The 26,183-nt window shown below is 52.8% G+C and overlaps 1 protein-coding gene across 7 annotated transcripts in view; it reads left to right on the forward strand.

Moving 5' to 3' along the window:
- Positions 1-25,655, forward strand: part of ARHGEF10L (Rho guanine nucleotide exchange factor 10 like) — a 159,966-nt gene extending 134,311 nt beyond the window's left edge. For all 7 annotated transcript variants that reach the window (XM_074934021.1, XM_074934020.1, XM_074934024.1 and 4 more), the window contains 3 exons: positions 14,083-14,257; positions 22,602-22,724; positions 24,626-25,655. In XM_074934021.1, coding sequence (XP_074790122.1) covers positions 14,083-14,257; positions 22,602-22,724; positions 24,626-25,140 — 813 coding nt within the window. In that variant the 3' untranslated portion in view covers positions 25,141-25,655. The remainder of the gene's footprint in view (positions 1-14,082; positions 14,258-22,601; positions 22,725-24,625) is intronic.
- The last annotated feature ends 528 nt before the right edge of the window (positions 25,656-26,183 follow it).

Raw genomic sequence — 26,183 nt, forward strand, 5'->3', positions numbered from 1 at the left:
CCGGAAGGCGTTGGCTTTTACGCCGAAGGGGGACTGCGTCCCTGCACGTAAGCAAGCTTTTCTGCACCCAGCTCCGGCAATGCGTGACAGTTCTGGCCGGCAGCACCCATTGCCAGGCCACGCACACAGCCCCGCCCATACGCCTCGATCCAGACCGGCAGTGCCCCCTGCTCCACACCTCTGCCTGGGCACCTCAGCGGGGTGCAGGAGGCTTCTGAGTGGGTCTGGATCCCCAAATGATCTCTGGCAGGTCTCCCACTAGCCCCCGCCGGGGCTCTTCATCAGAGCGGAAATCCCCAGACACCCCTTCTGTATGGAGAAGCGAAATGGCCGGAGCCACTGAGCCTTGTCAAGGCCATGGATATGAGGCAGTGTGAGGAGTAGACTGTGACCTAGGCTTAATGCAGCCAGCGGGAGACCAGTGAACAGCTTGAGGAGGGTGACGTGGCCCTAAGCCTGAGAGGGGAAGATGATTTCTAGTAGCGGTGTTCTGTACAGCTCTGATGTTTGGGAGGAGAGCGTCGGGGGGCTGGCGAGGAGGTTACTGTGTGTTACCGTTTGTGCTGGGCTACGCGGTAGGGGCTCGGATACCATGGTGACGGGCAGCAGTATAAAACCCCGAGAGAGAGGATCAGGGCTCCATTGTGCGCGTAAGTGACAGGGTCCCTGCCCGGAAGATCTCATCAGATACGAAAACAAGATGCGACAAAAGACGGACAAACCACACGGGGAAGGATGAGGGTAGCGGTGAGTTCTCAGCGACTTAAGCTAACAATGGGCGTAGTGTGATGGTCCCAAATACGTGACAACTAGCGAGGGAGGGCGGCGTAAGCTGCTGCTATTCCAGGAAGGTCACTGAAGTTGTAGCAAATTCCACCGAGGCCCTGCGTCGGTGTGTCTGTATAACAGAGAGATTGACACAGGCACCCACCCAATGTAGCCTTTGTTATCTGGCTTTCTTGTAGGCATCACAGCAGAAGTGTCTTGGGGAGAGAGTCGTGGTCTTACAGACCAAGCCAGCCTGGGAAGAAACATGCAGCTTGTTACGGATAAAGCAGACAAACCTGGTGGTTGGGGCTGGCATAGTTAGCAGAGAGCAAGTTGAGGGATGACTTTGCACGAAGGGCTCCTCTAAAGCAGCTGGCCATAACAAGAACCTGGATGTGATATCATAGGGGAAGAGGAGAGGGGGATTTTAAGACCACGCCGAGTTTATGAGGCTGGCAATGCAGTGATAGGGCTGAAGCTAACCTGCCTTTCGCTGTCCTGCTTGAATTACCTTCCTACAGCTCCGGCAATTACCGTGGAGCAGTGCCTGGTACTGTTGGCTAGCTGGCCTTTGACCCCAGAGCTAGCAATGCCTCTCACTACCCAGGATGAGATGGGAGCCAAGGCAAAAGATCTCCTTGTTGCTTGGCCTAAGGAGGGAGTGTTGAATAGTCTTTTCTCCCACCCTTAAATTTCACATTTAGTGCCCAAACTTAGTTTGCATGTATTAGCTGCTGTAAAACTGTCATAACAATGGGGCCGGGGATGAAGAATGCATTGTGGCTGTATTGGGTTTTTTCTCTCCTATCTTATTTATGCCATGAGCCGTTTGGGACCTTTTGCGGAAAGGAAAAAAAGTCTCTGTGTGGGGCATGCTGGGTAATGCTATGCAAATCGGCATGTGGGCTGGGAAATTAACAAAGTTTTAGGAAGGCTGCAAAGCTGCCAAAAGGGCAGTGCTCCAACATTCAGGGCTCTGGAGTGCAGGATATCAGGGGTGTCGCTTTCCTCCACTAAGTCCTTCTCTCCACTCTCTGTTCGTTCTTAATGAAAATAACAAATTAAGGGAGACAGTTGGAAACTGAAATTGGACCAATGGATTGCCAGACATTCTGTGGCTAACTAGTTGGGTCTTAAAATGAAATCATCATCGAATGGGATGTTTCTCATGGGACCCTGCAGGGATCAGTTCTTGGCCTTATGCTATTGAATATTTCTATCAATGACCTGGAAGAAAACAAAATCATCACTGATAAAGTTTGCAGACGACACGCACGCATTGGAGTGCTAAATAATGAAGGGGGCAGATCACTGATATGGTTTGTTTGATAAGTGGGGGGCCAGGAATTAATACGTATTAGCATGGCTAAATGTCAATGTATACATCTGGGAACAAAGAACGTCGGCCACAGATACAGGATGGGGGATTTTATCATGGGAAGCAGCAACTCTGAGGAAGATTTTGGGGTTGCAGACTGGTCTGTATCACCTCCCCAGTCTTAGACAAGCACTGTCATCTACAGGAGCGAGTGCTGGCCTGGGTGGAAGGATGAGTTCTCACCCGAGGTCTGCCACGGACTCGTTGGGTGGCCTTAGGTCATCAGTGACTTGGCTGACTTTGAGGTGCTGAGTGTCTGCAGCTCCCACTGAAGCTGGGTACCCAGGACCCCTTGAACTCAGGCCCCTTACCTCTTTCTTAATTTCCCCATCTCTGAACGTGGATGACACCTGCCCACCTTCCTCCCGGGGCGGCCTTGCATTAATTAACGCTCCTACTGCAGTTTGGGGACGTACAGCATTGTGTTAGCTCTGCGAATTGACAGCTTCCTCCTCCCCGTATCAGTTGAACAGTCACTTAACCACATTATTACTTCTCTTATGACTAACGTGAGCCACCAGAAGTATAATGGCATCTCTGCAAACCCCCCTCTGGTCATGGTATAAATAGAATTTGACGGAGCTCTGTGTAATCGGCTCTTGTATTTTCATGAATGGGACAAAGTGCTGGATGATAAACCACAAGGCAAGTAAATCCCATGCTGGTTGAGAGCAAGATGGAGGTAACCTAATGAGTCTCTTTCCAGCTCCCAATTTCTGCTTCAGTGATAATCTTGCCCAATCCATGCCTGGTTTGCTCTCTCACTTTGGATAGGCAGCTCTCCCTCAGGAATGCAAACACCATTCATTTGTTACTGTATTGTAGCCTGGCTGGCTCCAGCTGAAATTGGGTCCCTGTCACGCTAGGCACTGTACAAACACATTAATAAGAGACAGGCCCTGCCCCAAAGATCTTGCCGTCTAAATAGACAAGGAGAGGAAGCATTGTCACCCTCCTTTTACAGATGGAGGAATTGCAGCAAAGAGAGTGCGTTGCCCAAAGTAACCCAAGAAGGCAGGGGTGGAGCAGGGAATTGAGCCTGGATCTTCTGAGTCCCAGGCTAATGCATTAATCATGCAACCATACTTCCTCCTTTAGCCAAAACCCACCCATCACCATGGTATCTAGGCTCCTGATGTCCAAGAGATGCTGAGGACCCATTGCTCCTGTTGGTTTTAGTTGAAGCTGCAGGTGCTCGCACCTCCGAAAAGCAGGCCTCTCTTTACTAGCAATTCATGCGTTACACTCGTCAATGTGACTTGAAAACCCAATCCAGGCACCGGAACAACAGACTGTGACAGCTTTGGTTTTTCCCTCGATCATCTGGGGGAAAGTGAGGCCAATCTCGTGACGAAGGTACATGCCTCACGTTTAAACCTGGGTTCTGTTTCTGTCTCTGCTGCAGAGTTGCATGGGTCAGTCACTGAACTGCTCTGTGGTGCCTCTGTTTCCTTGTAGGGGGTCATAATTGAATCATGAACGTTTACAAAGCCCATTGAGATCCTTGGCTGGATGGAAAGAGTAATGAGCCAAGTACTGTTGGGGTTTTTTTGCTTCTTGAGCCTTGACTAGGTCCAGCTGAATCCTGCCTCAGGCAATCGTGAACTCTGTCCTTTAGGAAGGTGTGTGTGTGCGTCTTTGAAAAAGCCATCAGAAAGGAAGAAGAAACAGGAAGGTCAAACGACTTCCTGGCAATTACCATTAGAATTGTCCCAGCCTGTGTCGATAGCCAGCATCCTCAAACCACCACCTGTGAGTGAAGTGGATTTTGCCTGCCAGAGAATGGTTCTTTTTGCCATCCCAGAGTTCATCATGTGGACAATACAGCTGAGGAGGCCGTAAGGCAGGATAGGCTTGGGGTTAAGGCCCTGGGGAGCATAGCTCTAATTCCCCTTTCCGCATGACTTTGGGCATGTTACATAATCTCACTGTGGCTCAGCTGTGACAACCCATCCTTCATCTGCCTGGTCTATTCAGATTGCAAGCTCTGCTGGGCACAGACTGTCCCTTACTATGTATCTGTATAGTACCAACCTAATCAGGTGTTGATCTCCACTGGAGCCTCTAGGTGCTGCTGGAATCCAGTTAATTAATAATCACCCAAGGGATTAATTTTCCTGCATAAATAAATATGCAGTAGCCACCTCAACCAACTTCTTTGGAGACCATGGTGCACCTTGGGGTGTTCATTCCAAGCTTAGCTTCCATATGGCTGGAGTTGGAATGATCATCTACCTGCTCCTTGTTTTTTAGAACGTTTCTAGTAAAAGCCCCAATGTGGGTGTTTTATGGGAAGAAGCCTATGAGGAGACAATCCCACTTCAACCGCCTTGGACCTCTCCTCCATTAGGGACAGACTGGAGGAGATATTTAAATCTATGGTTAATAAGAACATGTGTTCCAGGCGATGGAGGCATTAGAAAATGCGGAGGGTTCTCTCACAGGGGAGACGAGAGGAGATGCTATGTTGAGTTCCATAACTGGACAGAAGAAGAAATGAATTAAATGGAACGAATGAGAGCAAAATCCATAGTAGTTCATTATTCTAATAAGAGCTGGTTTCTTTTCATGCAAAATGTCAAATTTGAAAACCTAAATTTAAAAAAAAAGTTAAGACAAAGATTGAGAGTTGAAGTCCATAAAGTCACGTTGGGAAACTCTCTGATCTGATCCAGCCACCGGCCTTAATGTTTCTACCCTCAGTTACCCCCACAGTCCGTGGGCTGCAAACGCTCGCTGGGGTATGGGCAGCGCCGCAGCTGGAAGTTCTGGCGCTGCCTCTGTCGTTCCCAGAAAATTTGCTCTGTAGTATAACACGACCTAGAGGTCCCAGCTGAGATCAGAACCTTGTTCGTAGTCATAGAGCCCAAGGCCAGAAGGAACCACTAGTTCAAGTCTGACCTTCTGTGTATCATAGGCCATCACCACCACCCAGAGCTCTCACAAAACCCAACAATGGAAATTAGACCAAAGTGAACAAGATCCACACAGCACGCTCCATGCCCCCTCAGAGTCCTGGCCCATCCTCCCAATGTCCCATCTCCAGCCTGGCCATCCCTGGTACTGCAGAGGAAGGAAATTAAAAAAAAAAAAACAACTTCCCAGAATACATTGGGCAGGATCTCTTCCTGACACCTGCAGGTGGCCAGATGAAACCCTAAAACCTGGATGCTGCCTGTACACACTACAAGAGATAGTCCCTGCCCCAAAGGGCTGACTGTTGAAGGAGGCAAGACCGAGAAAGGAAGTATTCTCTCCGTTTGTACCCCGCAAAACTAAGGGTAACATTTTGAAAAGCCCCAACTGACTTTCCATTGCCAAAAGTGACTTAGGCTCTTAGGCTCCTAAGTCACTGAAGATGAAATTTTCAGAAGTGCCTACGTGACCTATCCAAGGGAGGATGTGTTAAAGCTGAGTGGGATATGGTTTTTCCACCCTGAGTCTGAAATCTTTTCCTTTCTCAGTTTGGGTCAAAAAGCCCAAATCTCAAACATTTGCAAACCAAAACCTCAGGTTCTGTGGTCAGTTGAAACATTTTGTTTTGATTTCAATCTTTTTTCCTCTTTTTAGACTTTTTTCCCCGTCTCCTTAGCTTAAATTTCCAAACGAAAAGTCATTAACTGGAAAACCACAAATTTCTTTTCATTTTGAAAGTATCGAAACGTGCCGTTTTGAGGAGAAAAAATTCTTTCGAATCAGGAAATTCCTTGAACCTGACACTGTTTCGTGAACAGCTTCAGTTTCAGCAAATCAGCATTTGTTGGGGGGGGGCAAAAAAAGCCATTGAAAAATTCCCAGCCAGCTCTAAAGGTGACAGAGCTGGGAACTGGAATCCGGTTCTGAGTCCCATTCCTTAACCCCACATTCTTCTCAAAATAGCAGGCTCAATCCAGGCTCCCATTTCAACTCAACAGGAAAAACTCCCATTGCCTTAAAGGTGGTTGGATTGGGCCCCAGGTTCCCAAGAACGCTTCTTCTTATCAACGGCAGCTTGGAAGTTTCCTAGCAGGACTGATGTCTCATCAATACTAATGACTTTTCCTGCCTTGCCTGCTGCTGTGTGGATTTATAGGGCCTCTATTTTATATAGACATTTCTAGGTCCATAAATACTGTGCTGCTGTAGGTAAGCTTGTCGCAGCATTTCCAATATAATATTCAGGATTTTATAACTCCCACCATAAAATTTTGCTCCGAGCTGGGACACGGAGCATAGGCTCTTGGCCCAGAAACGGGTTTTATTGTTAAACTGGGGGAGGGGGATAATAAATCAGCTGTTCATCTGCTTTTAATCACGCTACTAACGCATGCTGGTGGAGGTAAGAATGAGCACAGGAAAGGTCGTCCAGGGATTAGGACACTAGCCTGGGACTTGGAAGACCCTGGTGTTCCATCCCTGCTCCGCTACACACTTCTCTGTGCAGACCTTGTGCAAGTCACTTAGCCTCTCTGCGCAATGGATCCCCCATCTGCAAAATGGGGATAATAGCCCTGCCCTTCTCAGAGGGGCGTTGTGACCCTAAATCCATTAACAGTGGCAAGGTGCTCTGACATGATAGTGATAGAAATAGCTTGGGTGCGATCCCACAAGCAGAGTTATTTTGGACTCAGCTGCACTGGTGTGGAATTAGAGCAACTCCTCTGACATCCAGGGGAGCTAGTTATGTTGGTGTAAATCAGGAAGGAGAAAAGAACCTGACTTTGTGTTAGAGATTTCCATTTGGCCTGAACCAAAATACCGGACCCAGACATCTCTAAACTGAGAGCTGGATGCCAGACTCTGCAGCTTGGGCTCATGTACCTAGTCAGAAGTCGTAGCCATGTTCCTACATACCATCCCGTCACCTGTGAAGCAGAGGGTACGTAAAAAGACTGAGATTTTCACCCACTTGGCTGCCAAATCCCCTAGATGGCTTTGAAAAAGTCTCTAAAGCCTGCAGATTTTATGTATTTACTGGATGTCCATAGGGTCAGACCGGATGGGGCATTAAAAGGGTTCATTTAAAGCAGTACCAAACTCCAGACTGGACTTCCTGTGGCTTGCGGCTCTTTCTTTCTTTTTTGTGCCCCAGATATGAACAAATTGGTCCTGCTTCGAGCAGGGGGTTGGACTAGATGACCTTCTGGGGTCCCTTCCAACCCTGATATTCTATGATTCTATGAAATAGCTGCCTTTTATTTTTAGCTTTCCAGGAAACAATTAGTCTCTTCTATGGGATGTCTTTGAGTGCCTCATATTTGATGCAACAGCAGTTTAGTGCATTGTTTTGGCCGTTCATTGTCCTCAGGGGCCTAATAGCACCACAGAAGTGATTAAACTACTGGGGACTCTGCATAACCCAAGGGAGCTGATTCAGTGAGATCCTTTGGATCATTGGCAGAAACAAGAGTGGATGATGAGATCTGGACATAGGGTAGTTACCCAGTCCTGACTTTTCTGTTAAAAATTCCTATTGCCTAGCACCCCAGTCCAGGAATGGGACCTCATTGTTCTAGTTCCCCCCCCCCCCCCCACACACACACACACTCTGAATATGAACATGGACATCCTGGGGGAACCTTGAGTAGGAAGAGGGGTTATTTTACGGCTGCATTTGGCACTGGTGCGACCACAGCTGGTATCCTATGTCCAGTTCTGAGGCCCCCAATTCAGGAAGGATGTTGATACATTGGAGAGGGTTCAGAGATGAGCCACGAGAATGATTAAAAACATGCCTTAGAGTGAGAGACACAAGGAGCTCAATTTATTTAGCTTAACAAAGAGAAGGTTAAGGGGAGACTTGATCAGTTTATAAGTAACTAGATGGGGGAACAAATAGCTGATGGTGGGCTCTTCGACTGAGCAGAGAAAGGTCTAACATGACCCAGTGGCTGGGAAGTTGAAGCTAGACACATTCAGACTGGGAATAAGATGTACATTTTTAACAGTGAGGGAAATTAACCATTGGGACAATTTAGAGTTTTGTGGTGCACTCTCCATCACTAGCAATTTTTAAAATCAGGATTGGAGGGTTTTCTAAAAGATTCCCAACAGCTGCACACAGAGGGAGCACCCAGTCGGGCCTTTGTGTAGCACTCCTCTGCCAGACCTTTCAAAGAGATTTACAAAAGCAGGTAAGTATTAGCCCCATTCCCACAGGTGGGGAAACTGAGGCACGGAATGGCAAAATGCCTTGCCCAAGGTCCCATGGGGGGTCAGTAGCAGAGCGGGCAGGAGGACCCATGCATGAGGGCTGCTTAGACCGTGTTCCCTGACTCAGTTTTCCCCAGGGTATACCGAGGATGTAACTTAACTGGGAAATACAGCAGAATCCTCCAGCGCATGTCTGCAGGCTAGGCTTGGTAAGCGCCTTCCCTGCGTTACAACGGGTCTGCGTGTTTGCCGGCTCTTTGTTCTATGGGCAGCATTCACAAGGCCTGTCTGTTTGGGGAATAGTGACTTTCCAGCGTGGCAACTAATTTAGTAGATGGCGCATTGGAGGCGTGGGGGGAGGGAGTTCCCTGGAGCATGAGCGGGGGTGGGGGCACGGAAGGGTATCTCTAGGTCAGTGAGAAGATGGAAAATAAGTTCATTTAAATGAATAGCAAGTTGGTATTGGCCAGACCTGAATTCAATTCCCGGTACACTTGAGCTGAACAGATCCCTGATGGAGGTGGAGGGTGGCTGGGGGTGTGAGAGAGACCCCTTCACCTCTGGATTCTGAGAGGGGAGTGGATGTGAGCAGCAGTTTGGAGGGTGCCTTTGGGTAGGCAGGTGACATGTCCCGGGCTGTGGAGAGGGTGTGGGTGAGGGATTTGCTTGTTACGTCATTGTATTCGCTTGTTTATAAATGCTCTCCCAGTTTTCCTCCTTTTGGGGTCTAGGCTTTGCAACCCTTAGTGCACTAAGTAGCCCCTTGCTCAAGTGAGCAAGCTGGCTGACTTCAATAGGAGTGAGTAAGTGCTACTATGGGTAATTCAGGGATGCAGAACCCATTTGTACACAGTGTAGCGTGTGCTGACTGGTTGCTCCTCCCCAAAGCTGGCCGCCTGTCAGGATGGGAAGCACTTTGGTACTGTGCAGGAGTCAATGGGATTACTCCTGATTTGACCCCTCAGTCAATCGACTTCTTGTCGTGGCTTTGGCAGCCTGAGCCATGCAGCAATTCAGTCTCTCTGTGCATGTGTCTCAAGCGTGTCCTTGGTTAACATCTCTGAGCAGCTCCCAGCCCCCGTGTCTCCAAACATCAATATGTCGCTAGTTGCTGGTTTCATGTAACCTCTCCTTTTTCCAAATTAGCTTTGTTTGTGTCCCTTTGAGGTGAAGCTGAAATGCCGCAAAAGGTCAGCATTGAAATCGGACCTCTTCCCGCTCAGGAGACCAGCCCAAGGGCTGGAGATGGTGATACAGGAGTGGTTGAATTTGATGTCTAGACGCGGGGTGGAGGGCAGGGGAACCTACTTCCTCGTACCAGGAGTTCGGGGGCTCGTGGAAGTGGCTGGGTCTGACACTGGGTATGTCTTTTACAAGATCCTCCTATTCAGCTGAGCCAGCGTAGCGGGGGAGAGAGGGCCATCACCCTTTGCTCCAGTCCCAGGACCCCCCAGCTCTGCAAGAGGAGTCCCGATCTGCTGCAGCCTCCATGGCCTTCTGGTCCTGTTACCTTTGAGCAGTCGCTCATGGTGCGGAACTGTGGTGGTGGTGGGTTTTGATGTGAATGAACACCCACTGGGGACCAGGCTGGCTGCTAGCTGTCTCGGGACAGCTTTGTTGCTTCCGGGACAAGACCTTGGGCAAGCGCCTTCTGAGACCTGAAAAGAGGATGGTGACACCTGGTTACCCAGCGTTACCATCTCGATGGAGTTTGTCAGTGTGGTTCTCATTAAGCTGCTTCATTTGGGGGGACAAACTCATGGCTTGGTGGCAAGGGGTCATACCTGCTTTCAGACCAGCCCTCTCTCACTCTCAGCCAGCCTGATGATGAGAGGTGTTGGGTGCTGGGAGGGGACCAGTGTGTCTCGGTGATGCCAAGTAGTCGGTTTAGAAGCTACACTAAGGGGCTCCTGTCTAGTTCTTCTCAGCCAGAGGCTCTGACACGGGACTTCAGAAGGCATGGCAGAGGGGGATGCGGATGGCCCCATTGTTGGAGAATAAATATCTGCTACTTGAGGGCTGGTGCAGGGGGCAGGAGGAACCTGAATATTCTCACCTGACTGGGGGGTGGGGGGCTGGATTCCAGCTCCTCCGATGTGTGGGACAGGGACAGCATCTCATTTAGAGCATTGGCTGTCTTGCTGTTGGCTTCATGGGGAACAGGACCAAGCTGCTCGTGGCTCTGGGTTATGGGCTGCGTTGTCTCAGTCAGGCGTGGCAGTCAGGAGATCCCAACGGTCAGCGTGGGAAATTCAATGAAGACTCATGCATCCTAACATGGTGGTGCCTCTGTCTTTATCAAACAGTGCACTTGGACTTACCTGTGGCACGTATCTGCTTTCTGAGCGGGGCCCCGTCTGAAGTCATCACTGTCTTGCAAAACTCCCGAGCTAGTGCCCTCTAATCTTTCACCCTACTCTTTGCCATCTCCAGGGTAAAGAGGTGACATTTTCCACATGGAATCCACCTTCCCCTAGAAACCCCTTTGACCTGCGTGGAGCCCACATCTTAGTTCCTCGTGAGCAATTTGGGGGAGGGACCATCTTTCTTGTTATATCTGTGTGGTGACTAGCGCAACTGGGCCCTGATTGAAGCCTCTAACTGCAACACAAATAATCGTGATGCTTCTCTTCTAAGCCTGACTTGCACAGTTGCTCTCTTCCCTACCTCCCCAGCCATTATCCCAGTTTTGGGGTGTGTGGGGGGAGGGTAACAAGGGTCCTTTGTACATTACAAATCCCTGTGTTCTCCACACTCGGAGAAGCCATTTTGCTCAAGAAGTTTGAGATGGGTGGGACGAGCCAGCTGAGTTCTGACACTGGAAAGCTGGTGGCTTTTGAAAATTGTTCTAACTTCTTTTGACCTCCCATAACTCAAAAAAGAGGCAGCGTGTAAACTTCAGGTTTATTTCATGCCCTGATTTTCACTGCCTGGGGCCGTATTGGGTTTTTTTTAGGTGAGTTGTAACACCGATGTTTTCAGTTATTGGAGGTGAGCTCTGCGGGTTGGAATGTGCCATGGGAAGTGTTTTGGCAAAGGTTGCAGCTTTATCCCAACTGATTGGTAGGTTTGGGGTAAAAGTTTTAGAAGCACCTAATTCTCCCTTTCAAAAGTGACTGGGGTACTTAGGCGTGGAAGCGCCAATGACCGTCAATGAGCTTTGAGCTCCTGAGTGTCTAAGGGCTTATCTGCACGGCCAGCCATGGTATGAATCTACAGCATCCTAGCTTGCCACGCACTAACGGCACTAAAAGTTCTGTAGTGCATGTTGCCGTATTCCCGTTTGGAGTGGTCGCTCAGATACATGCTTTTGAGATTGTTTTGTCCTTTATGATCCATAGCTTATTTTTGTTAAGGCACGAACGATCCATTGTGAGCATCTACTTTGACTTCCTGGAGGAACTCAGAAGCCCTGACTCCAGACCCTATTTTTAAACAACTCAAATTCCTTTCCAAAGCCAGGAAGAGTATAGAAGAGTCCTCGCTCTAATCTCTAGACCTCACACTGCCCAGGGCCAAGAACAGAACCCAGGAGCCCTGACTCCTAGGGTATGTCTACACTGCCGAAGAAGACCTGAGGCACAGCCGAGACTGGCCTCGGTCACCTCTCTTGGGCCTTGGGCTGTGGAGCTATGAAATTGCAGTGGAGACATTCAGGCTTGTGCGGTCTCAGAACCCAGGATCAGACACAGACGTCTACACTGCTATCTTTAGCCCCGCGGCCCAAGTCAGAGTCAGCTGACCTGGGCTCTGAGACTCAGTGCCAGGAGCGGGAGGCGGTATCACCGTCTAGACAAACCCACAGTTCCCTGCAGAGCAGAATCTTGCCACCTGTACTGTAAATCTAACCTCGGAGTTCAGCTTTTTGTCATGAAGTCCCTGTGTAAATCAATTGCCACCAGGCCTGGAAATGAGTAATTGTTTGTTCTAGACAAAATTATTCCCACCCCTTCCCTGGGTTGAACTCTTGCCAGGTTAGACTAAAGGAGGCTGATGCCCGTATGGGGAGGGCATGGGCATGGGTGATCTACACTAGGTGGGAATAGAGGGAATGGAGTTTTTATGAGTCCGTAAAATCCACTAGGGACATAAAATCCACGGTTGCTGCGGATCTTATTCAGATGCGAGGTTGATGGGCAGCGGTATGAAACCCTTAGAGAGCAAGATATCAGCATCGCGCTGAAATCTGAACTGCAAATCTCTTCGGGGTTGACCAGTGAAATTCTCAGAAAGTTGATTGAATGAGCCATGGGTTCCCCACCTTAACCCTAGCATCCCTGCTAAGGTGAGCATTTACTCTGCTTCACTGGGGTACTGCACAGACACAACGGGAAGTGTGATCCCTGCCGATAGTTCCCCTGAAAGGACACAGGGTTTGTCTATACTTGGATCTGGCGGGTGATTCCCAGCTTCCGGGAGCTTACCCATGCTGGCTCCGAGCAAGCTCGCGCGCGAACAACAGAACGTAGCTGCAGCAGCGTGAGTGGCGGGACTGGCTCGCTGCCCCTGGCTAGTGTCCCCAGGGTTGCTTTTCGGTTCCCCTCCCCCACGTGCAAGGGTGTTTGGATCCAGGAGTTGGGCGCAGGGGCCGTCTCTAGGGTGGGCAGCAGGCCAGGCTGGGCTGCTTAGTCGTGGTTTCGTGTGTGGCGGCAGCCGTGTGGAATGAGGGGCCCCGGCGGAAGGGGCACTGTTTCACTTGCACTCACAGGGTGGTTCTGCTAGGATCGTTTAGCAGGAAGATGGGAGCAGAGGCTGTGAATTCCTGCGCCCTACGGGCACTGGAGGGAACAGCGCTGTCTGCATGCACTCTGATTGGTGGGGGTGGTTTAAAATCGAGACCTGGCTGATTAGAAACCAGCCCAGACCATTCCCCTGCTCTGAAGTGCTTCTGCTTCACCCCAGGGCTTCTCTCTTAGGCCTGCTTTCCCCTGGTCACACTGACTGGTCTCTGCTTTCATGCCTGTAGCCGCGAGACATTCCTCCTCTTATCCCATGGGGGAATAGGGTGGGATTGATCCTATCAGTAATTTGGGAATCCTCTATTGTTGTGTCCCCCTTGCTTTGCAGGCCTATGGGACACACCTCACCTCCAATTAATAATAATCCCGAGCTCTTATTTAGCACTTCCCTTAGAAGATCTCAAAGTGCTTTGCAAAGGAGCATGAGATCATTAACCCCATTTTACAGATGGGAAAACTGAGGTACGGGGAGGTGAAGTGTCTTGCCCCAGGTCATCCAGCAGGTCAGTGGCAGAGCCGGGAATGGAATCTGGGTATCCTGAGTCCCAGCCCAGTGCTCCATTCACATCCGAACATTTGCCTGTGATTTTGTAACCAGTTACTAGCCCAGTCACCTCGACTGGCCACACCAGCACTGCCCCCAGTTCCATTGGTGCAGTGTTGTGCCATGGCAGCCATGTTTGTGTTTCCATGACCGTGCTGCCTAACTGGGTTTGCTCTAGTGTATTGTGGGAAATTGGGGACAGCTATCCCCTAGTGGCAAGGCAGGGGATGGATCACACCAGCAGCACTGAGGGCAATGCATTCTGGGATGTCCTACCATGCAGAGCTGGCAGGATTGGCCAGTGCAGTTATGCAATACGAATGGGTTTAGAGAGTCCTGTCCACCCAGCAGAGAGATCCCACTTGCTGGCTCCAGGAGTTCCCACCGTGCAGGGTGCAGGCACCTGCCATCTTTAGTTCCCTCCGTGCACCCTGTATAACGGGCCGTTCAGCACCTGCCCTGTGATAACATGCTCCACAGCGATGGCCCCTCTCAACCCTCCTCTTTCGTCCCCCCCGCAGCAAACGTTTGAGGCCCACCCGGACGAGGAAGCCAGTGTGACGCACATGATCAAGGCGGGCAGCGGCGTCTGGATGGCCTTCTCCTCGGGGTCCTCCATTCGCCTCTTTCACACTGAGACCCTGGAGCATCTGCAGGAGATTAACATAGCAACGCGGACCACCTTCGTCCTGCCAGGTAGGGGTGGGGGGGAGGGCGGGGCTGTTTCTTAGGGGGCAGCCCACTGAGGATCAGCCCCAGGGCCGGTGGGTGTGTGGGGGAAGGCCGCTCCCTATGTGCTTGGGGTGGTAGAGAGGCCGTGAGGAGCAGGGGAGCATCTCCATGGGAAGCGCTTGACCCTCTGGAAATGGGAAGGCTGGATGTCGTCTTGGCCACATGCTGTGACAGTAACAGTTGCTGGCAATGACCTGGCGGCCAGGAGCCAGCTGTTCTCAGGGAGGTGTGGATTCGGTGACCTCCTCCAGCTTATTCATCCCAGTGTGCAGGCCGTGGGTCCATGTGGAAGGGGCCCTTGTGTCTGGGGTGAGGCAGGCTGCTTTAGCACCCGTGGGGCCCAGCGGCAGAGCTTTGGCAGGGGTCAGGCCTGGCTTTGTCGTAGCCGCAGAGTGGGCGTGACTGCAGGGAGATGCCGCGGGGAGGAGGTGAGTTTGCTGGAGGTCTGCAATGCTGATCTTTGGGGAAAGACCCGTTCTTCCTCCCTGCGAACCAGCAAAGAAAATCAGCCCTGAGACGATTAGTGCCAAGAACATGTTCTGCCCTGATTAGTGGAGTAGAGCTTCCGCGGTGTTCATGCCACTCCCAAGACATCCATTGTCTCTCTCTGGAGAGAGCACTTCCCGCCTACGAGCAGCAGGGGGTGCTGTTCTGAGCAGGCTGGCTGGATTTTTCTCTGGACTTCAGATTCTCTTCTCCCTCCCTTGCTTATTGCCAGGAACCCATGGCCCAACCGGAACGTCACGGTTGTTGCCATGCTGTGCCTGATCCCTGAACCCTGATCCTCCGGTTAGCAGTGTAGGGGCTTATGACACACAGTTGAGCAGTTCTGATACTAACCACTAGGGAGCAGTGGTGCTCACACACCACTTTGTTGCACTGTAGACCCTTTCTGCTTTAAGCCTCCTCTCCACTTCCCTTTGTCCACATGGTCCGTTCCCATTCCAAACTCTCCTCCATCCTGTTCAGGGGCATGCACTGGAATCAGTATGGCTGCTTTTGGAGGGGCATTTTCTGTGCCCCCTGCAGCTGGAGAGACTGTCTCCCTCCCCCTGGATGTGGCTGGAGAAGCTGCCCCTGGCACGGTCGGAGGAGCTGGTTCACCCCGGGGCTGGTGGAGCTGTCACCTCCAGGCCAGAGGAGCTCGCTTTCCCTGCCCTGGCCCCAGAGGAGTTCTGTGCTCCCACTGATCGGGGGCCCCTGTGCCCCGGCTTGCCCCGCCCCCTCCTTGCGCATGCCCTTGATCCCATTGCCCTGTGTGGATTAACTGGTCAGGTAGCACCTTCTCCAGTTGAGCTCGCTGCTCTGCTTGGACGCACACTGCTTTGTCCAGATGGCCGGACGCTGACTCTGAGCCAAACCCCGCCAGCGGGGCCAGCTGCGGGGCGTGGGGCCAGGGTCTCTTACCAGTGTAGCTGCAGGCTGGAGAGGAGTTTGCCTTCTCCACCCCCGCATCCCTCCCATGCTATAACCAGGAACGAGGCCGATTTTTTGCATGAGGATCAGCGTGTCGGTAGCGTCTCGTGGCAGGGGGGTGAAGATCGGCAGAGAAACGACCCCTTCCGGCCCTGCTCCCATAAGCTTTGCGGGCATCCCGTTCAGACGGGACGCACACGGCAGATTGGGCCAAACCCACCCTCCCTGGGGCGGGAACATTCACCCCTTGAAATAAACAACCCCCTGCGTTCAGGGGGAAAAGCCGCTTGGCAGCATCTCTGTCCCGAGCCCTGCCTCAGCCCCGAAGCAGTGCTGGGAAGGGGCCGTGTTTATCATTAAAGAGGCGTGTGGGCCGGACACGCTGCAGAACTCCAGCTAATTGCTCAGTGAATGGAGCCAGATGGGCTGCGACCGCTGCTGTGGGAAACGGCCTTTGTCTGATGCCTGCATATGCTGTTGCTATAAGGAAGCATCTTTCTTGCTGCGTGTTTGGCCGGGATTCTTAGCTGGTGATTTGAAAAGCTGGTCCCCGCTTTACCAGCGGCCTGACAGACGAGGCCCCTTTCTGGACTGACCCCTATGGCTGTGGTCCTCCCCTGCCTCCTCCCCAGCCGATGTGGAGCCGCTGGGTGCCCGCAGAGTATTTATAGCCTGCTTTGCTGGAGGGCAGAGGGAGGGGGTGGAGTGGGAAGGGTGAATGGGGGGGGGAAAGTGGGGTGTGGGAGATGCGGGGAGAAACCCCCCACTTCGGAGCATGGATCCTTTTGCCCACACTCACCCTTGCAAAGCATTGGAGAACCAATCCCGGGAGAGGAGGAGAAGGAGAAGGGAGGGATAGCTCAGTGGTTTGAGCATTGGCCTGCTAAACCCAGGGTTGTGAGTTCAATCCTTGAGGGGCCATTTAGAGATCTGGGGCAAAAAAAATTGGGGATTGTGCCTGCTTTGAGCAGGGGGTTTGACTAGATGATCTCCTGAGGTCCCTTCCAACCCTGATAGTCTATGAGACTGCGTTAAAATGACAAGCCTGGCCCTTTAAATTTCCTCCTGGCCTTCTCTGAGTGTGTGTGGGGGGGGGGAAGGGTGAGAAAACCTGGATTTGTGCTGGAAATGGCCCTCCTTGATGATCACTTTAGATAAGCTGTTACCAGCAGGAGAGTGGGGTGGGAGGAAGTTTTGTTTCATGGTCTCTGTGTGTATATAATGTCTTCTGCAGTTTCCACGATATGCTATGCATCCGAAAGCTCATGCTCAAATAAACTGGTTAGTCTCTAAGGTGCCACAAGTACTTCTTTCCTTTCAAACAGCAACTCAGGGAGCTGCCCGCAGGGTGGATTCTCTAGGATGACTCTTAAAGGGCCGGGACTGTACCCCAGCGAGGGACCGTCTGAAAAGGGGCCTGGTCCCCCCCAGGTTAAAATGACTGGAGTGATCCTTCGTGCTGTGCTGCCAGGTGTGGTGCAGCCGCCCGTAACTCGTCTGCCTTCCCTCGGGGAGGAGCTTGTTCTGTCTCTGGTCCCTGTCCACCCCCCCACCCCGCAACCAGCACGTCTCACCCTAGAGCCGTGATCAGCAGCTCACCAGAGACGGGGGACTCGGGACCGTTTACCCCCAAGCCCACAGCAGCGTTGGGATTCTTGGCAAGTCCTCTGGCCATTAGACGGCAAGATGATCCCAGATGCCTGTCCTGACTAATACAGAGGGGTAGCTCTGTGGTTGAAGCACAGAACTGCCTTGGCTTCTCCTCTCGTAAAATGGGAATGATACTTGTTTGCCTCCCCCTCTGATTCAGGAGACTTAGGTTCTATCTCCCAGCTCGGCCATTTATTTACAGTGCGACCGTGAGCGTTTAGGGAAAGTTTCCGGTGCCTCAGTTTCCCCAGCTTAAAAATAGGACTAGTCATCCTTCTCCACCTTTGTCAAGTGCTTTGAGGTCTGTGGATGAGGGAGGAGCCTGCTGGGAGGAGGGGGGTGTTTATGACAAGTATAACTTCATTGTTTCGGCTTTGTTAAACACTCTCTTGTTGTCAGTATCCATGTGGCCTAATTACTTCACTCGGTCACATTTAAACTTGATGAAGACGCAGGTGATGCCAAACGCCTGCCCTGCGGAAGGCTGTTCAGCACAGAGTGAAATGATTTGCGGGCTGTGTCAGGGTCCCGGTGGAACCACCCTCACTTCTTGGCAGCCTCTGCTGACAAGTCAAGTCGTGCACAGTCATCCACTGAGCTCCCTCCTCATCCCGAGAGAGGGCCAGTCCCCACGTGTCAGGGGTGAGGCACATTGGCAGGGCAGCCAGGGGAGGGGGGGAGTTTTCCTGGTCCCTGCTCTGTGGTTACATACAGAACTTGAGTCTCTTTGGTCGTCAGGCTGGCATCTTTCATGAGCGCACAATTCTCATGCACTGTTTAAAAAGACACAGACAAAATCCTAGTGCTTGGCTGCCTGGGGAAACTTGCACCAGTGTCATGACATCGATACAGTTGCACTGGTGGAAACCTCTAGTGCAGATACTCTACGCTGGTGCAAACTGGAATTTGCACCAGGGCCTGTCACATTAGGGCCTGCCACATTTTTGCACTACTGCAATGGACACACTTTAGAAGTTTGCACGCTGCTGTAGTTCACATCACTGCAAGTTTCCCTCATTTAGGCAAGGCGCTAGATCTTAAAGTCCTTTACTGATCCCTCCCGGAGAAAGTTCTACCCAGAGATCACCTCTTCTGCGTTCTCATCTGTTTGCTATTATTTTATTACCAGGGTCGTCCGCGTAGAACAGGATCTCTTGCTTCTCACCGGCTCATCTGCCAATCCCTCCCATTTCCCCCCACCCCTCTCTAAATTGCAATCGTACGTTTGTGCCGTCAGTTGTTTTCAAGGCAACCGATAGCGATATCGCAAAAACTAACCACATCTAATGGGCCGATGAGAAGTCAGGAGCTAGTGAGCTCAGTGGAAACAAAGATCCTGTTGTCATGCAAATGCTTTTCAGTGCTAAAGGATTTCTTTTAGTGGGCTGCGGGGATGAGAAATGCATTCTGGGGGATTGACTCCCAAACAGAGGCAATTGTGAGCTGGCAGCCCCTGAAAGGGAAGTTCTGCATTTATCCACAGAATAGCGATAGGTCGTGCCCTCTTAGGGTGACCAGACAGCAAATGTGAAAAATTGGGATGGGGGTGGGGGGTAATAGGAGCCTATATAAGAAAAAGACCCAAAAATCGGGACTGTCCCTATAAAATTGGGACATCTGGTCACCCTATGCCCTCCTCTCCCCCCCGCCCCCAGGCTGCCCTGCTAACCATCCTGACCTGGAAGGACTTGAGCCCCTGGAAGAATGAGAGGTTTATGCCCCATTCATTCCTTGGCCTCTGCTGAGACTAACGAGGAGGGGCAGTTTCTGATTTAATACAGTTTTCGTGGATTGAGCCTCTATACTGCGGCTATAGAAAATCCGAAAATAGAATCGATGCTGGCTTTTAAGGCCTTTTCTACTGGGGGGGGTTTGCCCACATTCCAGCTCCCAGCACAAGGGCACCAGTGCAGATGCGTAGTGCACAGAGGGTAAAACTGTTTTGCACTGATCCAGCTGCGTGTGTGTCTGAACTGTAATCACGGGCTGTGGTTGCCACTCGAGTGGACGCACCCACTAGTTCTAATCTAGCTGGCTGGGATACCAGAGTAACAGTGCTGCGGCCGAACGCGTGATTACGCAGGGTTCCAGCTGGGCTCGTCCAGCCTGCGCTGAAGCCCTCTGCGGTGCCTCGTCACGCCTCCAGGGCCCGAGCGAGCTAGATTAAAGCTAGCTGGGGTGTGCCTACTGGACCTGCAGTCACGCCCTGGGATTGCCCTGCAGACATACCCCCTGTCTGACTGCGGTCTAGAATTGCCCTGATGCAGCTACGCCTCTGGCTGAAATCAGGGCAGTCCCACCAGTGAGGACCAGGCCTGAAGCTCGCCTTTAGAAACGGGCTGGAGCCCTGGATTTCGGACCCAAACTTCAAAGGGGGTGTTGGGATCGAGAAGTTCTGCTCCATACCTATCGCTCATTTCACCCAAAGCACCAGCGGCCCTTTAAGAGCAGGGAAATCAACTGGGAAGAATTCTGAAATGTCACCCCCCTCCGCCCCCCCCCACGCCCCTCGGCTCTGAAGGTCGGTGTCCCCACCCCTCACTCCAGTGATGAACAGGAGTAATTGTTTAATTCTTAATAAAGGCAGTCGTCGTGTAAGTGGGTAGGTGGGGGGGGGTTGTTTTTTTTTTAGGGCATGTTAAAAAATTGATCACTTCCTTTTCTTCCTGGGAGAGTGAGGGTTTTGGCATTAATGCGTTTTTGAACTTAAGCGCCCTCATCCTTTTTAACCAGACAGGTCATTAATAAAGTCTTCGCGGAGAGCCCCGGCTTTCTCACGTAGCTCAGCAGATATATTGCTTCGGTGAATCCAACGCTGCAGTGTTAAGTCGCGGTGATAAAATATTTATTTGCCATTAGAAATCTTACTTTTTTTTTTTTTTTGATGTCTTGCTTTTCCTTTCTTGGAGCGAGCCGGGGGAGCCCAGCTGCAAAAGAGCTCTGAAGAGTTAAGGATCTTATTAATGGGATTGCCAAGAGGTCTCACCGGCGATCGGGGCTCTGTTGTGCTCAGCGCTGCACAGACGCTTAGGCCTTGTCTGCACGAGCAAGTGGAACCGTTTTAAACTATACCAGTTTAGTTCAAGCGGTTCCACCCCCATCAGCGTGGACACAATTACACTGGTATTGCTAATTCCCAAACAGGCAGGGGGATACGATGTACCCATTTATTACTAATCCCTAGCTCTCATATAGCACTGCTCATCAGCAGACCTCAAAGCCCCAGGTCAGTACCATTATCTCCATTTTACAGATGGGGAAACTGAGGGACGGGGGGGGGAGAGTGAGTTGCCCAGGCCAGTGGCAGAGTCGAAGAATAGATCTGAGTGCTAGTCCAGTGCTTTAGCCACTGGGCCACACTGCCGCCGCTATATCACTGTAACTATGTCCACCCTGGGGTTGGTCCTGGTACGTAACTGTTTTTTCTGGTAGAGCTATTTCAGTGACAAAGAAAAAATCATACCCCTAACCAGTATGGTCGCCTCGCTTGGTTGCCTTTGCCCCAGAGCTTACAGTCTAAACAGACAAGATGAACAAAGGGTGCCAGGGGACACTGAGGCTCAGGGAAGGGTGCTCAAAACACGGCTCTCAAGCCACCTCCTCTCCTTCTGCTTGCGCTCCTTGGTTTTTTTTTTGTTTTGTTTTTTTTACTGTTCGTCGAGGGAATGTGTTTTAATTTTGAACTAGCTCCTAGATGGGGGAGAGGGGTGGGGAGGGCGCCGATCATGGATGAGGCCTGGTGGGAGCCTAGCAGGAGGCGGGGAGCATTTCACAGCGTGTGCAGGGAAAGGTGGGCAACCGAATGTGTACTGAGAACGGGGGGGGCGGGGGAGGCTGGGGGCCAAGCCTTCAGCCCTGAGCTGGGGGTGGGGAGGACAGGATGCGCAGCTGGGCTCGTGGTTGGAGTGGAGGAGGCGGCTGCTTAAGGGGGTCGGAGCAGCTGCCCTTCTCCTGCAGTGCTTGGGAATGGTGGGAGGCCACCTGTCCTGCTCTGGCGCCCTCCTGCTCTGCAGCTCAGTGGGGCTGCCTGCTCCTCCCTAGCCCCCTTGCTATTGCATATAGCCGGGGGCCTCGGTCCCTGTTGGTGCTCCTGTGCCCACCCCTGCCCCTCCTTATACCTGGGAGGGCTTCCCTTCCTGCCCCCCCGGTCTGCTTGTGTCCTTTATCTCATCCTGGGCTGAGATAAAGGGGGGGCATGTCTTATTTCCCCAGGGGCCTCTCCATCGCAAGCACAGGGACCCTGGTTGGCACAAAATGGCTTGTACATCCTAGCACTGTGCACTAAGCATCCCGCTCGTCATTCGTCCTGCCCTGCGGGGTGGCTTGCCGGATCCCTGCCCCCCACATGTGTGATATGAGCCAGCCCTGCCCCCCCCACCCCGCCCCTCCGTGCAGTGATCGCATTGGGTGGATTTTTACTAGCCGGCCCCGGCCCCTGGTGGGACGGAGAAATCTTCCTCTGTTTGGGTTCCCCTATGGAGCCTCGCCCTGCCACCTACCCTTCTCTCTGCTAGGGCCTCTCCTCCCCGCCTCCCAGCCGCCCTCAGGTGTGTCAGCGCTGGAGAGAGGAGACAGGCATCCTCGCTGAGCCGCCCGATTCCCCCTCCCTTGTTCTCTTGAACGTTGCTGCTAAAATGAAAAGACAGCGCAGCACTGATCACGCGGGAAGAGCTAATCTGGACTGACATCAAAAACATGTTAATTCATGGCAGCGAATTATCCGTCTCATTGTCGGTGCCGAGAAACAACAGGGTATTCTGTTCTTGCAAGGGAGAGGCACTCATGCATTCAGAGTGTAAAACATGGCTCTGGAATCGCGCCGTCAGAGCTTTGCCAGTGCTGGCACCGGGGCCCTCGCCACGTGCTGCATGCTGGCGTCTCCTAGCCCCAGCTCTTGGGCAGCACCATTGCTGGGCCAGGGCGCTGGGTGGGTGCGGGCGGTGCTCTGCTTTCCCCGCCGTCCCCCAGCCAAGCTGGCCCCTTGTTCCGTTTCAGCGTCCCCTGCTGATGCTGTGTTGTCGTGCTCCCTTTGGAGCTGGCTTGTCCCTAGCCCCTCTCGTGCCAATCCCCCCTTGCCTGATGGTGCCAGTTAATGCCCCTTGGCATCCTGCTGGCTCTTATCCCCAAGCTTGCTGCTGTCGGAGTGCTCGTCTCCTGGTGCCTGTCTCACCTCCGCCACCACCTACGGCTGCAGCCTCTCCCTGGGGCAGATCGACATTCACTCCTTACTCTCCCCCAACAGGCCAGAAGAACGTCCGTGTCACCAGCCTGCTGATCTGCCAGGGGCTCCTGTGGGTTGGCACGGACCAGGGCATCATCGTGTTACTGCCTGTGCCCAGGCTGGAGGGCATCCCCAAAATCACTGGTGAGTCTGCTCTTCTGGTACATCTTGCCCCTGGGAGCTGGGCTGGGCAGAGCGGAGGGTTCTCAGCTGGGCCAGGAGGGAGATCGTCTGCTCTGCGTTGGTGCTAGTAGATGCCTGCCAAGCTAGGGTTAAGCTGCACCCGGGGGACTGGTGGAGAATCGCTGTGGGACTGCAGAGACGTTGCAGCTGGCTCCTTCGCACGTCCTGCAGGGCAAGCAAAGTGCTAGCACTGGGATTTGCAAATGAGGCGAAGGGACCATGGCCCTCCAAGTCCCATGGCATCCCAGTGGCATTTGGGCACATCTCTCCCTTGGATTCCTTCGCAGATCCCAGCCGAGACCGAACGCAGCCCTGGAAATCCAGCCTGTCGTGCTGCGGGCTCTGGGCTAGCGCGTCTGTTTTGTCAGCTTGCGTCGCGAGCTCCAGAGCATGTTTCCACTGGGATCTGCGCAGCTCAGCGGGGTTTAGCGTGGCCGGCTCAGTGCTGGGGTGGGACGCCTCCCAGAAAAGCCCCGGGCCCTGCCAGAGGTGGCACCGGTGACTCAAGCAGCGCACTGAGCCAGCGGTAAATCGATGCCCGGACGCGCTGCTCGAAGGCGCTGTGCTGCGGGAAGCGTTGCCACTTGCATGGGTCTCAGGACTGGAAGCCGTAAGCGTTGCTTGTCCTGGAATGTCCCGTATTTATCCATGTGTTTGCGTAACACCCCCGCCCTGGCACATGGGTGCACCAGTGCATTTCGGTGCCCTCCTATGCCCATCAGGCGCACATTACAAAATGAAAGCCTGGCATGTTGCTTTGTGTTCATGGGCACTCTCCCTCCCTGGGCTGAGTCCTGGACAAACTGAATGGGACCATGGAGATCTGTTGCCTTGTCGCACACCATGGGGGTTCTCATGGAGGAGACTTTAATGTGTGTTGTACCTCCCAGCCCCTTCCAGCATGGGACACGTGGGGCAAAAGGCCAGAATGAAACCCTTTGGGTCCTATCTCAGACAGCAGCCCCATGCTCCCTGGCTCAGCCACTGGGAGACAGGGTCATTCTTCACTGCACCTGGGGAAGGAAAGGGCATGGTAAACTCCAGGGATGAACTAGAAGGGCTGCAGGTCAGGGCTGGGGTGCCCTGGTGGAGCTGTGGGTACCAGGGCTGGAAACGCTCTGTATTTCCCCTCTATTCCCTCCCACCCCCCCAGCAGGTGCTGCTGAATGTCAGCAAACAGCCCCGCTTGGGCACCATCTGATCCCCAAGAGAGGATGTGTTACCGTCGCTGGGTCAAAACTGTCCCCATCACGACCACAACGGGTGGGCTGAGCTTCCCTTTCAGGACTGGCCACTGGGATTTCCCAGCATTCCCCTCCCCCCCCATTAATATGAACCTTGAGTCGCACCTGGGGGGGGGGGTAAAAGGGGGCACAGCACATAGTCAGGGAACAGGGAGTCCCGGGGCCATGAGGTGGGAGGGGACTTGGGACTGTAGGCAGAATCAGAGGGGGTGGAATGGGGAGCCATTGGCTCAGATGGGAAAGGCTGGGAGTGGCATAGCCAGACCCAGCAGGCGCACGCAGCACGTCAGCCCAGATCCCCTTAATGATTTCAGTGAAAATTAGGAGGATCTGGGCCGTTGGGCCGGCTATGCAGCTCATGCACATCACGGAGGGCTGAGCGCACTGGCCCCTGCTCTCCTCACTCGCGCAGGGTTAACGGTGAGGAGCGGAGAGCTCGGGCCCGTCTGTGCATCTCAGAATAACGTGCTCTTGTTATCGAGGCAGCAGGGAGCCGCTGGGACTCGGCAGACGAGCCTTCCAATATTTATGAGGCGTGAACTTGATTTGTTTTCTGAAGCGTTTCCTGTTAATAAAACCTCTCTCTCTCTCTCTCTCTCCTCCCGGCTCCTCTCCCAGGGAAAGGCATGGTCTCTCTGAATGGCCACTGTGGCCCTGTGGAATTCCTGGCCGTGGCCATCAGCACCCTGGCCCCGGACGTGCTGAAGAACGACAAGGAGGAGGAGGGCGGCCAGGAGGAGAAGCCGGACGGCCCGTCTCCAGAGCTGTCTGCCCTCGACAAGCCCCCGGCCGGGGAGATGAGGAAGAAGGGGATCCTCCTGAAGTACCGCCTCCACTCCACCTCCCACCTGCCCGGGCAGCTGCTCTCGGTGAAAGATGCCCCTCCGGCGCCGGGCGGGAGCACCCTGGAGCACAGCGAGGAGGACGGCTCCATCTATGAAATGGCCGACGACCCGGACATCTGGGTGCGGAGCAGGCCGTGCACCCGGGACACTCACCGCAAGGAGATCTCCTCGGTGGCCATCATCTCCGGCGGGCGGGGCTATCGAAATTTCAACCCCAGCAGCAAGCTGCCGGCCTGCAGCGAGACGGACAGCACTCTTCTCATATGGCAGGTCCCTTTGATGCTATAGCGTCGACGGCATCCGCTACCCGCAACGCAGCACTTAGGGTGGCTAACTCTGGCTCCAGACTCGTGCCAAGCCCCATGAGGAGCGGCCTGCACCAGGGAATGCTGGGATTGTATCTGCTACCGTCCCAGGCCGACCTAGGGAATGACTTGCCCGCTGCTCAGGAGGGGGTGAAGCCTCTTCCACTTACCAAACAAATGAACACCCCTCCTTGCTCCCCTTTTTTTAAAGACTTTTTTTCAAATGTACTATTCTTTTTCTTGAGAAACCAGCTCATTTTTTGGGGGGTTCTTTTACCGTTGCGGGGTGCGTCGGGAGCAGCACCCTCCCTGCGGGCTGAGGAGGTTTGCTGAGCTCTTGGGCGCGTCCCTTCTGGAGGGGGTGTGAGCGTCTGTGTGTCTGTGTGTGAATATATGAATATATATATATATATATATAAATCTAATTCTGTATATTGTTACGGGTATAAATAAAACCATCTGTATATATTGTGGCATCCGGAAGTGCAGGAATAAAAAGGGGGCGCACATTGCAGTCCGACGGGTACTGTGTTCTCTCGAGCTTCGCTGGCCGGTCGCGTGGGGTTCAGCTGGGGTGCCCTGCAGACGATGTGATGCATGTACCTCTGGGCCTTGGTTTTGAGCTGGGCAGGAAACAGCTTTCCCAGCCACGAGGATTTACACTGTTTCAAAGGGTGCCTGCTTTGGCATAGGGACGAACCCCGCAAGCTTTCCATGTTTTCCATGACATACCAGACAGCTGCCCCCACCAAAATAGCGGTGGTCGGGCCCTCAGCTGGGATGTGGGAAACCCAATTCCAGGTCACAAGAATCCTAGAAGCATGGGGCTGGAAGTGTCCTTGAGAAGTCACCAAGTCCAGGCCCTGCGCTGAGGTACAACCAAGAAAACCTGGACCACCCGTGACAGGCGTTTGTCCAACTTGTTCTTGAAAACGCCAGTGATGGGGATCCCACAGCCTCCCTTGGTAACCTACTCTAGAGCTCAACTGGCCTTTATACCCCTAATATCTAACTTATATCTCCCTT

This window comes from Natator depressus, chromosome 18 (assembly GCF_965152275.1).
Source record: "Natator depressus isolate rNatDep1 chromosome 18, rNatDep2.hap1, whole genome shotgun sequence".
Taxonomy (NCBI): domain Eukaryota; kingdom Metazoa; phylum Chordata; order Testudines; family Cheloniidae; genus Natator; species Natator depressus.